This window comes from Furipterus horrens, unplaced genomic scaffold, assembly GCF_987537825.1.
Source record: "Furipterus horrens unplaced genomic scaffold, mFurHor1.1.pri manual_scaffold_12, whole genome shotgun sequence".
Classification (NCBI taxonomy): Eukaryota; Metazoa; Chordata; class Mammalia; order Chiroptera; family Furipteridae; genus Furipterus; species Furipterus horrens.
Genome location: NW_028327182.1, coordinates 69,150,122 through 69,164,969, shown reverse-complemented (window position 1 = coordinate 69,164,969; position 14,848 = coordinate 69,150,122). Strand labels below are relative to the sequence as shown.

At 39.6% G+C, this 14,848-nt stretch overlaps 1 protein-coding gene across 1 annotated transcript in view; it reads left to right on the top strand.

Annotated features, from left to right (window-relative positions):
- Nucleotides 1-14,848, top strand: part of COL4A1 (collagen type IV alpha 1 chain) — a 156,288-nt gene that overhangs the window by 96,715 nt on the left and 44,725 nt on the right. Inside the window, exons 7-21 of the mRNA XM_090258047.1 lie at nt 169-222; nt 379-405; nt 2,840-2,923; nt 3,010-3,072; nt 4,378-4,413; nt 4,998-5,039; nt 6,296-6,382; nt 6,867-6,893; nt 7,071-7,121; nt 8,126-8,170; nt 8,258-8,311; nt 10,423-10,464; nt 11,885-11,969; nt 12,327-12,362; nt 12,844-13,008. Coding sequence (XP_090114173.1) covers nt 169-222; nt 379-405; nt 2,840-2,923; nt 3,010-3,072; nt 4,378-4,413; nt 4,998-5,039; nt 6,296-6,382; nt 6,867-6,893; nt 7,071-7,121; nt 8,126-8,170; nt 8,258-8,311; nt 10,423-10,464; nt 11,885-11,969; nt 12,327-12,362; nt 12,844-13,008 — 898 coding nt within the window. The remainder of the gene's footprint in view (nt 1-168; nt 223-378; nt 406-2,839; nt 2,924-3,009; nt 3,073-4,377; nt 4,414-4,997; nt 5,040-6,295; nt 6,383-6,866; nt 6,894-7,070; nt 7,122-8,125; nt 8,171-8,257; nt 8,312-10,422; nt 10,465-11,884; nt 11,970-12,326; nt 12,363-12,843; nt 13,009-14,848) is intronic.

Sequence of the window (14,848 nt, the reverse complement as noted above, 5' to 3'; positions counted from 1 at the left end):
AGCACTCAGCAATATAGGTTGTAACAAACAAATTCTAGGAAATGACTTTAACCAACAGATGAGGTACCCCTCCCTGATGGTTAGGACGTAGTAACTGATGGGGTGTCTGGAGTGATGTCCCACTCACTTTTCCCGGTACCTGTGAGTGACTGTCTGCTGTCCCCTCAGGGTGAAAGAGGGCCCTTGGGACCTCCTGGTTTGCCTGGATTCAGTGGAACTCCTGTGAGTATGAGGTTCTTTAACTCAGAATTTCTTTCTTTGGCCATAATTTCTTTCCTCAGTCCAATTTCTTTCCTTTCCTTTTTTTCCCCCTTGTATTTATAACAATCTTAATGATGTTTTGAGAAAACAAAACTGATAAAACCTTTTCTTTTTCAGGGTCCACCAGGGTTACCAGGAATGAAGGTACATTATTTTATTTTATTGGGTTCATTACAGAAGTCTGTTTAAAACAGATGCCGTAAAAATAAATTTATTTTAAATCACGTTGGTGGGCCGATTACCTATTAATACATTTGTCTAAACTCTGTTACATTAAAAGAGTATATAAGTCATATACACAACTTAAGAATTAGAATCTAAAGTTTAAACACTGGGTACAATTTCTTAATAGGAAATAAACAGTAATAGGAAGCATGGTGTGATGGCCAGTACTAACAAAGGTAAGTGTAGTTCAGATTAATGACCTGCGTAGACATTTCAGTGATGCCCCTTTTCCAGAGCCATAGGACGTAAGTACGTACAGTGCCACCAAAAAGGACTCAAATTGGTATCATACTTAAGTCTGTGCTTTAGCTTAAATACAACCCTTTTTCATGTTGCCTATAATCTGTAGTCACTCTTGCAAATTCCATAATTATGGCATAACCAGTTGCCTTAGGCTAGATCCTTGGTGTTATGGCCTCTTCATTCAAAGTTGATCCATGGCCCTTCTCAGCTCGATTTTCCCAGTGTGTCAAGGTGGGGCCTAGGACCCTCTGTGCATGGTAGGGAAAGAAGCGCCGAGTCCCTCCGTGCCATGGTACCAACCCCTGTCCTGCTGCCAGTCAAGGAGACTTTCTTCATCCACCCTTATGGGTACCAAGAAAAAAGCCTGGCAGATACACTCTTGCTGATCACCTGGCGGTTGCCTTCCTGCCCACAGAGCAGGGTGTCCCATGGGGCTCTGCTCCCAGGCACGTGGCCTGGGTCCTCTCCTCCTCTCTTGGCTCAGTTATTCTTGCTCACCTACACCCAGCCTTGTGTTCCATAGGCGCCACTGGCCAGCTTCCAAAGCAGACCTTGCCACTTCCCTTCTAAACTCGTCTCTGTGTACTTAGCTAATTAGGGCAAGGATACCACCTAGGCATCCAGCCAGGAACCCAGGAGGCACTCATTTTTGTTGGTTTGATTTTTACTATGGGAAATTGCATGTAATTGATTTCTTTCTCCCCCCTCTTTCCTCCTCCCCTCCCACTCTTCTTTCCTTTCTTATTTTTTCTCCCTATTTCTCTCTGTCTCTCTTTTAATCATGAAGGCCTGTCACTTTCACATGCAAACTTTTTCTCAAGTGTGTCCCATCCTTGCCCCTGCCCTCCCCCCAGCACAGTGGCTGCGTATTCTTTATCTGTGTTTGCTCAGTGAATAGAAGTGGCAGCGAGTTCATTCATGAACTTGGCTCTGTGCCATCTGCCCCAGGATTCATCCCTATGAATGGGGGAGCAAAGAGAGGAGAACTCAGCTCCTGAGAAACCCCTCAGATTTTATAGAAATGAACTTTTGAGAGTCTTTCCCAGGCAGGTCTCAGTGGCTCTTACCAACCTGACCTTTAAGTGAGACTCCCTGAGCTGTAGAACAGTTCAGTGGGTGTGGCATCTGAGCTTTCGGGGGAACCTTGTAAAAGGGATGCTTCCAGTGTTTCAACAGCTTCTTAGAGACAACCACATGTCTGAATGAGGCTGGGAATTCCTGTGTTTTTCTGTTTGAGAACACTTAAGAAATTGTGTATGTGTGTGTATGTATGTATATATATGTGTATATATATGTGTGTATGTATATATATATATATATATATATATACATACACACATAAATATATAATGACAGGTAGATAAATAGATAGAATGAGAAAGTTCATAATCCTCAGGACAGGATGGCATGCTGGAGGCCCAGGGAAGAGCTGATGTTGCAGTTCCAATTTGAAGGCTGTTGTAAGCAGACATCTCTCTTTTTCTTGGGAGTTGGTCCTTTTGTTTCTTAAGGCCTTCAACTGACTGGATGAGACCCACCCCCATTATGGAGGCTAATCTGCTTTACTCAAAGTCTTCTGATTTAAATGTTAATGTTGTCATAGAAATAGCTTCACAGAGATACCCACACTAGTAGTATTCAAGCCAACACCTGGGTACTGTGCCCTGACCAAATTAACACATGAAATTTTCCATCATACCCTGCTTTCATAGAAGTGCTCATTTTGAAATGCTTTTCTTGAAATACAGTTCTTGTTTTGTGGGAACAGCCTGTGGTCACATGGTCTTTCAACCAGAGGCTGGGTCTTGGTCTAGTATTTCTCTTTGTGTGGAACAGTCACATGGAAGTGTCACAGATCCTTTCACTTAGCTGTCTAGATACTCAGCCCTGGTTGCAGCCAAGCTGACTGTGCAGCACCGAATGCTGGTCATTAAGATAGAAGCATGAATGGGGGAGATGGCTGATCTACCTATTTCAAGCTTAGAGAGAATCTCAACCCCAGACTTGGGCTAGTTCCATGCCACTAATGCATGCCTAATATTTGCTCGGTTTTATGTTTCTTTACATAAACATCAGTGTTCGTGACTTTGTCTTATTTTTCTTCCCATAGGGGGATCCTGGTGAGATACTGGGCCATGTGCCTGGGACACTGTTGAAAGGTGAAAGAGGATTTCCTGGACCCCCAGGGACACCAGTAAGCATTTGCTAAACAACTATAATCACATGCTGAGTCTCCTCCTGGTTTGCATTTTAATTCTTTCCTTTCTTAATCTGTTATAGGGTATATCAGGATTGCCAGGGCTACAAGGTCCCATTGGCCCTCCAGGATTTACTGGACCACCAGTAAGTTTGGGGGGCTATTTCTCTGAGGCAGTCATTTAAAGAAGAACTAAGCTGAGGTGTAAAAATAAATAAAATTTAATAAAAACTTTACACAGTGGTGATCTCCCTTAATTTGGATTAGGAGAATGAATTTCTTTCTTATGAAAATATTTGCCTGGCACTTATGGTCCACATATTCCCAGAGCTGTGGGAACAGGATAGTAATAGTACTGCATGCCAAGATATCCCAAAACAGACAACACCTTCATTACTTGTGGGGCTGGGTGGATGCCAGTGACCCATAGCCTGAAGAGGCTGAGTTCAAGGTAGGCTCAGCCCTGGAGATGGACTTGTGGAAATACAGTCATACCAGAGAGTCTGCTCTGCTGGGGGCTATGGACACAGAGCAGATGGCAGCATAGAAGCTGCACTGTAAAGACTTTGCAAACTGAGCACCCAGAGGTAACATCTCAGGAAGCTGTGCCATCACTGGCCTCCTTCACAGCTGATAATTGTCAATGGAAGGAGGACATCATCTGCTCACGCATATATTTTTGGAGTCATGAGAGTTAATATTAACAAGACTTAATTGTGGAATGCCACATTTAGTAGGAATGAATAACTCATTTGACTTTATTATTCTCACACTAGCCTGCCTGAGAGTCCTGAGATTTTCAGGCTTATCTTTTAAATTTACTCTTTTTGAGAGTGGGTAAAATGCAGCAACTCTTCTTATATCCATCCCTGCAAATGTAACATCTTTTACAGTATGTCCTTGTATATAAATGATCTCATTTTTATGAGTAAAGAATGACTAGTAACAGATGGTTATATTTTTATATATATGTGTGTATATATAAAATGACTATTTTTCCCTTTTAAATGATTATAAAAAGCATTCTGAACTTTTGTTGTAAACACAGATTTTTTGACTTCACTACAGTCTACTTGCTTAGAGAAATCATTCAGCTTTTTAAGATAAAAAATTAAATACAAGTTGGACAAACATCATTTCCAAACTAGAAACTCTAGCCTCATAGAGAGTTTGGCTGGTGATTTTGTCCACTGTCTGTTAGTCTGGCATGTTCTTAGATTAGCAGTGCCAAAGATTTCTGAAGCATTTACATCCCTGTTAATAATTATACAGGAATAGTTTCTGGTTACTTTCAAAGTTTTATAGTTCTAGAGTACAGGAAAAACATTTTAATATTTAACAAATAAATTTTCATATTAACCATAGGCTCTTAATATAGTTTCTGTACAAAGAAGCAGCTAAAACTTATGAGGATTGTGAATTGTATTTAATTAAAATGCTTTTTCTTACAGGGTCCCCCAGGCCCGCCTGGCCCTCCAGGTGAAAAGGTGAAGACTTTTGTCACTTGTTTTTCTTTGGCATTAGTATAAGACTCTCATGAAATTGCTGTCTCATTCTTGAAGTCTCTGTTAAAAACTTTTGAACCACTGGAGGTGGAAGAGGGTATAGTGGGGATAAATGGTAATGGAGGAATTAAAATTTAAAAAAAAAATATTGGAAAACTATAACTTCTTTATCTATATTTAAAATCTGCCTGTCTACCTACTCGTCTATTCATATATCCATCTAACCTATCAACTGGTCAGTTGATTGATCTGTCTACCCATTGATTTTTTTCTATCGACCAACCCCGTAGTCATTATTTTTCCCTTAGTTTTTTTAAAGTAGGAGTTTAAAAACCTTAAATTAAGAAAAAAGGTTTTGATAGACTTCTTTTTCAATAATACTTTTAAAATTTTATATAGACACTAAATACAACGTGATCACGACTTCCTTGAAAATCTTAAGGTTGTTGTGGGACAAAGCTATTGCCTTAAATCTACTATCTTATTGCATTTTATGTGATATTTGTTAGATGGTTTTAAGCAAAGTAGACAACTCTAATAATGGAAGCCTGATTTTCACTCAACAGGGGCAAATGGGCTTAAGTTTTCAAGGACCAAAAGGTGACAAGGTGAGTAAACATTGCTTTGGCGTGTTTTCACGTTTAAAATCATAGTTCTTAATGTGATAGAGTTTCTGCCCCTGGACCTACTCTTGGGCCCTTACACCATAGTTAGTCTTTCCTGCATGTTCTTAAGTTTGTTAGTGTTTTTTAAAAATGCACAGCTGAAAGTCATTGAAGTGCTCTGCGTGCAATCTGACCAGCAGAGAATGCAGGGAGGCCATTAGTTCCAGTTTCTGTGTATGCTGTTCAGTCAAAACATTCTCAGGCAGTGATAAAGCCAGACCTAGGGGCTTTATTATGAAAGAGTCCAACTTAGGACTTGACTGCAAAGGCAAAGGTCATCATGCCAAAATTGGGAGAAAATGAGCCATGGAGGCAGGCAGCCTCATCTTGCGAAGGAGGGAGACCAGCAGTGGGTCCCTGATCATCGTTCCTGATCATCTGGTGATCTCTCCACCAGTTCCCCTGAATCACACCAGGAAAATGGACTCTAACCCAGTGGGGATTCTTGGAATTATGTCAGCGCCTGCCCCAGGGCCAAGGTTCTTGTCTGGAAGTGGTCAAGCCATTGTGGACACTGGCCACCAGAGGGCTCCAAGTCAACCAGGGCCTGGGTAGATGTGGGCTGAACAGTGGGCCTCTGCTTTCCACCCTAAATTTTGGCCCAGTCTTTTCATAAACCTCACAGTAAAGTAACCCTGTAATTTATGCAGGTGAATTTTTTGGATCTCACTCATTGTGCTGTGCCTGGAACTCGTACTTTCAGTTGTACCCAGTAGTTAGGATGCCTAAGGAAGACAATTCGTGACAGTTCTTGTATTGTTGGTTTACCCCAAGATACCTCCTTTCCTCCCAAGTTCTATTAGGCAGTTTGTGTTTCTTCTAGGCCACCAAAATGCAAGTGGACAGTATATATGCATGTTACTGTATATATGTGCTCCAGTATGTACACATACACTATTTAGGTATATATGCATGGTCAGTATATACATGCATTCACAAATGTGTCCTGTAGATGATCAGGCGCCATTGTGATTACTTGAGACAGTGGCTTTCCTGACCCATGAAAAATGAAAGTTAAATCTCCTTCTGGCTTTATATACTAATTGTGTCATCTTCCTATTTTCTGCTGAGGCAAGGATAGATTAGAAAAGAGTATAACAGCATTTTCAAAATAGATGTTTTATTTTAGGCCCCCCTCTGTATTTTTCTTCTCAGTAATTATTTTCTGCCTAACTAGTTCCTAATTTTTGCATCAACAGGGTGATCAAGGGGTCAGTGGACCTCCAGGAGTTCCAGGACAAGCCCAAGCTCGAGAAAAAGGAGACTATGCTACTAAAGGAGAGAAGGTATGAAATGACTTTGTCCATTGAATGCTGTCTTGTTAATTTTTGACAAATTCCAAGGGGTAAAAAGAAACCGCATCAAATTCAGTTTCTCCGGCAGCATTCACCCCTGCCCTGGAAAACAGATTTATGGACTATCCATCATATAAAATATGAGCATCCGAGAGGAGAGGCGGCTGGTACTGGGTAGGAGCAAAACTGATCTGAGGCTGACTCACTTAAGTGAGGACTTCTTAAATGCACCACAGTAGAGGTTGGGCTGGATCATCAGAAGGCAGACTAGCTGAGGGCAGATGTGTGCTATAGTTGCTATGGATCAATGCCCTTCCTAAATCCATAATCCAGTCAATGTAAGGACTTGAATGCTGGTGACCAATGTGAATGTTTTTGTTAATATATCAGAAATCCTTTTATATGTTCAATGTCACATATAAAAATGATAATAGCTGTTAGTACTGATACCTCTCTCTCGCTAAAATCTTTTTAGGGTCAAAAAGGTGAACCTGGATTGCAGGTAAGGACTAAATTCTTGTTCATCATTATTATTTTGTGTGAAAGTCCATAATGTATTGGATATAAGTTACAAGCTTATTTCACCTTGAGTATAATATTTACTTAATTTAATATTTTACTTAAATACATGAATGAATCTAACTCTCTCTCTCTCTCTCTCTCTCTCTCTCTCTTTAAGGGAATGCCAGGGTTTGGACAGAAAGGTGAACCTGGAAAACCAGGACCTCGTGTAAGTGCTTTTAAAAGTCCTTTTATTCCTTATTGTAATATTGTTTTCCTTTCACTTCTAGAATCACAGGTTCAGGGACGCAGAAGAATGGAAGAGACTGGTAGGGGCTGCCTGGTTTCTCCCTTTCCTCTCCGGAAGGGCTTTTGTGAAGCCACTGGGAATAGAAATGAGGAGAGCTGTCCCCATTTGAAAATATTCCCAGAAGGTTGAAGTCACGCACTCCAAGACAGCCTGGCATAGAGTGGGGCGCTCTTTGAAGAGCTGCCGCTGCCTTCCTAGGCCAGCTTGGACCTCTGCCCAGATGCCAGATGCACATCCTGGAGCTGAGATGCTGATACGTCTCACCCCTGAAACCTGGTGAAAGGAGACCCACCCAGCTTCCCGTACACTCAGCATTTTCAGTTTCTCCCCTGAAATAATGCAGGGAAGCCTCCACTAAAATCAGTTCTCTGCATATCAGCTACCCAGTGCTCACTTGCCAATAGGGAACCGTCTCTGGTGTTAGCTATGTTGCCAGATGTAATGGGTGCCTTAGAAGATTTGGAACTAATCAGGTTCCATTTTTTAAAAATTGAAAAGTCCTTTTCTATATACAGAAGTTTCCTATGAAAGATGGCAGATGAACTTGCATTTGAATCGGAGCCTTGGTATTATAGCATGATTATTTATGAAATACTAATCGGCGCACCTGAAGCCAAGCTGTATTGACTCCGTCTTTCCCTTGGACCCTTCAGCTGCGAAGAGAGGGGGGGTCTGCTGCATGGGCAACAGCAGACCCTCCATATCACCCTGCCCAGGCTCTGTAGCTTCAGCTTCACTGGAGAGAACACTCCAGCGTCATCGTAAGATGTCGATTCAACACGGGAGGAGACAGATACCGTGTCACTCCCGAGTCGGACTGCACAGCCATTCTCGGCGGTGCAGATAGACTCTTAAGAAGCTACACCATCGTCTCTCGAGATGGACGGCTGCCGACGACTAATGTTTAAATCTTTATTGTACAGGGAAAACCTGGAAAAGATGGTGAAAAAGGAGAAAAAGGGGGTCCAGTAAGTATTCCTCTGTGATTTTTTTATAAAGCAAATTGTTGCCATCACTAGCTTATGATTGTTGTTGTCGTCTTTGCTTCCTTCTAGGGATCTCCCGGACCCTCGGGGTTGCCAGGATTCCCAGGCCGAGAGGGTTTAAAGGTAAATGGTGGTACCATTATGAGTTTTTACCTTCATTTTGTAGGTCAGCTCAGAAGGTTTTACTAGAATAAAGGACTATGGACCCCCAAAGAACTACAATTATTTGTTCCACATGAGCAAAAACACAACTTAACTTAGTGGTTTTATTTGTGTGCATAAATTTTTTTTTAATGAAATGTTTCATTCAAATTGTTGCCTTTCTTTTTTTGTAGCAGATTAATTTTTTTCTGACTGTTGACCACCAGAAAATACAGAAGGATATTATGAAGAAAAGAAAGCTTATCTGATTTTTCTGTTACCCACTTAGAAATAGTCAGAATTAACAATTGTCCTCTGTGCACAAATGTACATGTGCTTTGAAAAAATGATATTGCATCATACATCCTGCCTCTTTGCTTAATGATATAATGTGGACATATTTCCATGTCCATAAATGTAGCTATACATGAACACTTAATGTCCATTCTTTTTACTGCATAGTATTTAGGCCAGGTCCACATTTTTATGATTGCAGATATTTTTGTTCACATGTCTGATCATTTCCCTGTTATAAGTTCCTAAAAATGTAATGTAGGTGTTAACTTTTAGACTCTTTTTTGGAAGTTCTTGCTATGTGCCCCAAGTTGCCTCCAGCAAAGCACTTCTGTTAGCTCGGGCCCCTTCCATTTGGCAGCTGCTGGTTATCAGACTTTAAAAAGTACTTGTCAGTCTGATAGACAGGAAAACTCATTGTTTTATTGTTTTCTTTTCATTGTGAGACTAGGTATTGCACATTTCTACTAAAATAAGAAATACAGTTGACCTTGGAACAACATGGGTTTGAAATGCATAGGTGTACTTACAGGTGGATTTTTTATCAAAAAATACATACAGAGCTGTAAAAGTATTTTCTGTTCCTTATGATTTTCTTAATAACATTTTCTTTTCTCTAGCTTACTTTATATTGTTAGAATATAGTATTTAATACATGTCATAAAAAATACATATTAACCAACTGTTTATGTTACTGGTAAGGCTTCCATTCCACAGTAGGCTATTAGTAGGTATATTTTCGGGGATTCAAAGTTATACACGGATTTTTGACTATGTGGGGTTGGTGCCCCTAACCCCTGCATTGTTCAAGGGTTGGCTGTCATTTTGAAACATTTATCTCTAACAGTGAGCGCTAAACTAGGGAGAGGACCTCAAGGTTTGTTTATCAAAGGCAGGGACAATCAAATCTTTTACTAAGACTATAATTTTTTGAGAATGTAAAATCTTACAGAATTTAAAAGGTAAATATATTTAGAATATATTAGCTAAGATATTTTTTAAATTTCGTAGATATTTTTCTCATATTTATAAAAAATCAAAACATCCAATTCTGGTTTAATGCCTAAGTTTAATGCATTCGTTTAAAAGGGAAAAAATGTACATTTTTGGAATAATGGTATATCTTAGGACTTTTAAAAGTATTATTATGATAATTATATAAGAACAATATGTAAAAGGATTAATTTCTTTGGCTTTTTCATCTAATATGGATTAAATTAATCCCCAAAGTGAAATTATCCACCAATGTTTTCAAGTAGTGCTGGATTTTAAGGGCAAAGGAAAAACCATAAATATCCTTTATTATGATTTTCAATGCAGATTTAGACATTCTTACACCTAAAAACTTCAAATGAAATGATTTTTAAAGAAAATGTACTAGGAAATCATAAGCTCTCATATAGTTTTATTTCATTTTATTGAAAACCACTGTGTACTAATTCAGTTTACAAATGAGTCTGCTAAAGTTCTCTGAGGGACCATGCAGTAAACAGAACAAAAATTGTGAGCTTGTTTGTAAAGGGACTAATTAGCCTCCGATTTATGTTTTATAGAAATCTTTATCCCCATATGTCACATTTATGCAAAGCAAAATGAAATGTATTTGCTTTTGTTATAATTATTACAGAGCACTTTAAGCTAATCATAATGAGAGATACTAAGGAGAGGAAAATATTTTTAGTGTATAATGGGCACAGTATTTTCCCAGAAAAAAGAAAGTTTAACTGCTTTCTGCAAGACACTATAGTTAACGAATACAGTGTCGTTAAAAATGCTAAAGTTATTTTTTTCTTTTGTAGGGAGACAAAGGTGAAACAGGTCCTCCAGGCCCACCTGGAATTGTGAGTAAAAGTAATGTTTGCTGGTTTGTGAGAATGTTTGAAATGAAGAAAGGAAAATAGATGGGACCAACACATGGGAGCCATGTGCTCCCCAGCATTCCCAGAATTACATTTCCATGTAAAAGGGCTGCACATAATCTGAAATAATAATTTTATATTTTGTATGGTGTGGTTTGGCTCTTTTTATTAAATTTTGATAATTTTTGCATATCCTTGACCATTGAAAATGAAAAGATTTACATGTGGATAAAAATAGTAACAACACACTCTGAAACTTTTGGTTTAAATGGTCTGTTAAGGACGGTGTTAATAAAAGGACAGATCATCCATAATTTGACTATTCTAAGAAAAACAATTTTTATTTTTACAAATAACATTTTGTTCCTTGGCATATATATAGTTTTAAATACGTGTAATTAATATATGTAACTTTTTTTAAAAAAAGAACATTCTTCATGTTATCAAGTTATCTTTTAGTATCTTGTCAGTGTTGTGCTATAATTATTTTAACCATTTTGCCCAAAAGCTTTTTCTGCTGCCATGCTGCACTCTGGTGATGAATGATTGTACGTGCCATTGTGTGTGTGTGTGTGTGTGTGTGTGTGGAGGGGGTGTTTGAGTCACTTTTCCAGTAGGCTACATTTCCAGGAATAGGATTATTGGATCAATTTATCAAACATTCTTAATGCTTTTAATACTTCCATATAGACTTGTGATTCCTTTTGTGCTCCACCAGCAGTGTTCGAGTAACCTGTTTTTACCTTAACCTCATCAGCAGATTTTAATACTATCCAGTAATTTAAATGCAACAAAGGAATTACAATTTAAGGGTAATACTGCAGCATTTGACTTGGTCATTTTCCTTGAATTTGAGTAATTTAGAATTGAATGAACAAGTTTACTCCTTTTTAATGAGGCTAAAGTTCATTCTTTTTGCCCCTATCCCTAGAGCCTTAAGGAAGTCCCCACTTTGGACCATTTAATTAAAAAAAGGAAAGCAGAAAACCTCTTCCAGTAAAAATTTTGAATGTTTTGTTATATATTGCTTGAGGAAATGTAGAGGTATTCTTCTGACAGCACTCTTTAAAGTAGAATGTTCATGTTATGGCTTGTGTGGACATTTAGAAATTCCAAACCTGCACCTCAGGATTAATGTTTTTCTAACTTCGTCTTATTGGTAAAGCCCCTGCCAGGCAAATTTTCACAAAAGGATGCGGGGCTTCCTGGTGAAGTTCTCTGCAAGGAGGTCATTATGTAATAGTTATTTTGTTTTTGACTCCCCCTCCATCACTGCTAATTCTTTTCTTTCGCATTTCATGAAATAATAAAAAAACAGTGTTAGTTTCTTTATCTATAATGCAATACTACACAGCACCAGCCACTTCCATACCCCACAATGATCTCGTGTTCTGTAATGCAGGTTATTGGCACAGGGCCCGCGGGAGAAAAAGGCGATCGGGGGTACCCAGGGCCTCCGGGGCTGAGAGGAGAGCCAGGCCCCAAAGGTAAGTTCCTTTCCTTTCTGTGTCCCTCCCTCTCCCTTTCCTCCTTCCCTCCCCCCACTTTCTCTCGTCCTTTCTTTTTCTTTCATTTTGACCTGCACTTATTTGCATCTTGAAAACATCTGTGTGCCTTGTAGGACTGTGTGGTAACTGAGTCTCATTTGATCTTGTGTTTCATTGTCACACTGTCTATCTAGGGGCCCTTCCTGTAGCAACTCTGTAGCTTCAGGGGCATCACATTTCCACATGTTCAGTCTTCCTTGTTCCCCTTGACAGGGGGTAACTCATGAGCACAGAAATATAAACCATCAATCACAGTGGGCCAGTCTCAGTTTGTCCAACTCTTTTTCTCTCCTTTAGGTTTCCCAGGATTGCAAGGCCAGCCAGGCCCCCCAGGTGAGCATCTTAAACTGATTTTTAAATAATACTTGTAAAACTTCTCTGTGGTTTATATTCTCAACACATTTTATCAAGTACGTTAGATATTTGCATTGAATGGCTAACAGTTTTGTTGCACATTTTTCTATAATAGTTAGGAAAGCAAGATGTATTCATAGGAAAAGTGTTTATTTTGTAAGGTATAGGTTGGCATGTGGTTATAAACATGTATTTAATGGGTGAGACTTTTTATATCTCTCAGAAGTCACATCTACTCTCCGTGGATCTCATCTTTGCCTTAAAGTTACTATGTAGGAAGCATTTGACTGTTAGCATTTGTATGGTAAGAAGCCTGCCAATTAAATTTTTTTCTTGTCCAAGCAGTTCCCTCTTAGCGATGACCATTCATCATTTTACCTGGAGCGGAGTTAAGAAAATTAGTTTGTGCCGTTGACGTTAAGCTTGTGATTCCTCAGATGATATTTTGTTCCGGTTTCAGGCATCTCAATACCCGGGCAGCCTGGTGTTCCTGGCTACCCTGGAGAAAGAGGAGAAAAAGGTGACCAAGGACTTCCAGGGGTGTCTTTGCCAGGACCAAGTGGAAGAGATGGATTCCAGGGTCCTCCTGGGCCCCCTGGACCTCCTGGACGGCCAGGCCACACGAGTAAGTTCCTTCTGGGACCATTTCACATGATGTCCTGTCGAAGACAGGATGCCAGGGCAGAGCTAGCCTAGGTCTTTCCGGGCACTCCAGAGTTCACATGCAGTACAAGAGGTTGGTGTGTCCAGTGATTAATGAACTATTTACATCCCTCTTAGGTGTCTTTGCAAAATTAGCCATGCTACAGAAAGGAATAGTAAAAGAAAAATCATAAGACTGGCTTAAAGGAATGAGAAATATGTTAACCAGCTCTGAGTCTCCTGGTATCTGAAGATGAAAAGCAAACCAGCTGAGTAGTACAGTTCTTATTGAAAATGGAATGTATTCTAGCTTATCTAGAGTCACAACCTAATTCTAAGACACACGCGCACACACAAAGAAGGGGCTGAATGGCTACAGACTGCACAGTCTATATGGTAACATAATGAAGGACTTCAAATTTTCAAGGTACTTTGCGTGGATTTTTCTTATGACAGCCCTTCATCAAAGCTAAGCACAGAACACTAAAACTCTTGATTCAGTTAAGAGGGTCCTATGATCTCCAAGTAATACCAGTGCAAAATGTAAGAAAATGTCAGAAGATTTAAGTTAATAGTTCCAATGGGAATAAGTTCAAATTTCCAAAGCAGGTCCTACTAATCTCTGGGTGGTGGCTGATGGAAGACGGGTTTGTACGCCTTAAGTATCAGGTGGTTTATTTGCTGGAATTCAAACACGTCTTTGTGAAAGGGTGTTCTTATGGATGAGGCTCCATTTGGAGGCCAGATATGGGCCGGATGGAACAGCTGGTTCCAGATTTGAAACTTCACTGCAAACGGCTCAGCATGGATTTCCTTTGATGTGTGGCTAAGAGGAGGAGAAGATGGATCATCTGAGACTTGAGGGAGACTTCCTTCCCTTTTCTTATGGGTTTATGATACATAGAAAATTAAGATGAAATACTGAAGTCCTATAGGCACTCAATCCAGAGTCGCTTTTGCTCTATGTGTCTGAGAGAAAGTTTTGAGCATTGAAAGGGCCTTTGGCTTGCTTCTTCATTCAGCATGCGGTGGAGTGCCTCTGCAAGGCCAGGCACGAACAGTGACAAAACCCACCAAATAGTCCTGCTCTCCTGGAGCATGCATTCTGTGGGGGAATGTAAACCAAATAAATGAGTAAATTTGATGGTATGTAGCAGATGATAAACGCAATATAAAAAGAAGCAGGGAAAGGCGATACGGAGTTCTAGGGGTGGGTAAGTTGTTGTGTTGTAGGGTTGAAACTTTAAATAGTGATTGGTAAAGGACATGGAGTGGGTGAGGGAGCCATGGGGAAATCTGGGACCTTTTTTTGGTCATTGTGCCAGTACTGAAATGTAAACAAATTTTACATAAAGGCATGACATTTCCACCACTCTTAATTGAGTAGCATGTGCTGGCTGAACACATTATAGTATCTACCCTGCTAATTTTCCAGGTTGCCTTTTTTTTGTCTATGTAAATTAAGTGATTCACAATTATAGAGTATTAATAGATAATTTATAAATGAGATTTTTATTCAGATTTGAAGTGTATGTTCAAGAGGCTACATCTTAAAACTAATTGCCACCTTGGGACCTGTAAATTAACCATGCAATGTAGCAATTTCTGCTCCCTAATTCTGCCCCTGTGTTCTCGTCCCATGTGGTAGCAGCCAGCGCTAAGTCACCTGTGGCTACAGAGGCCCCACTGAGCGGGCAGTATAAATGGCAAATCTGAACTTGCATTTTAGAACTCCTCAGACATAATCATTACAGTCTTGCTTTAGACTTAAAATTGTTTTAAATTGGTTTTGCTGAGGGTAGAAAGTTGCTTTCTTACCAAAG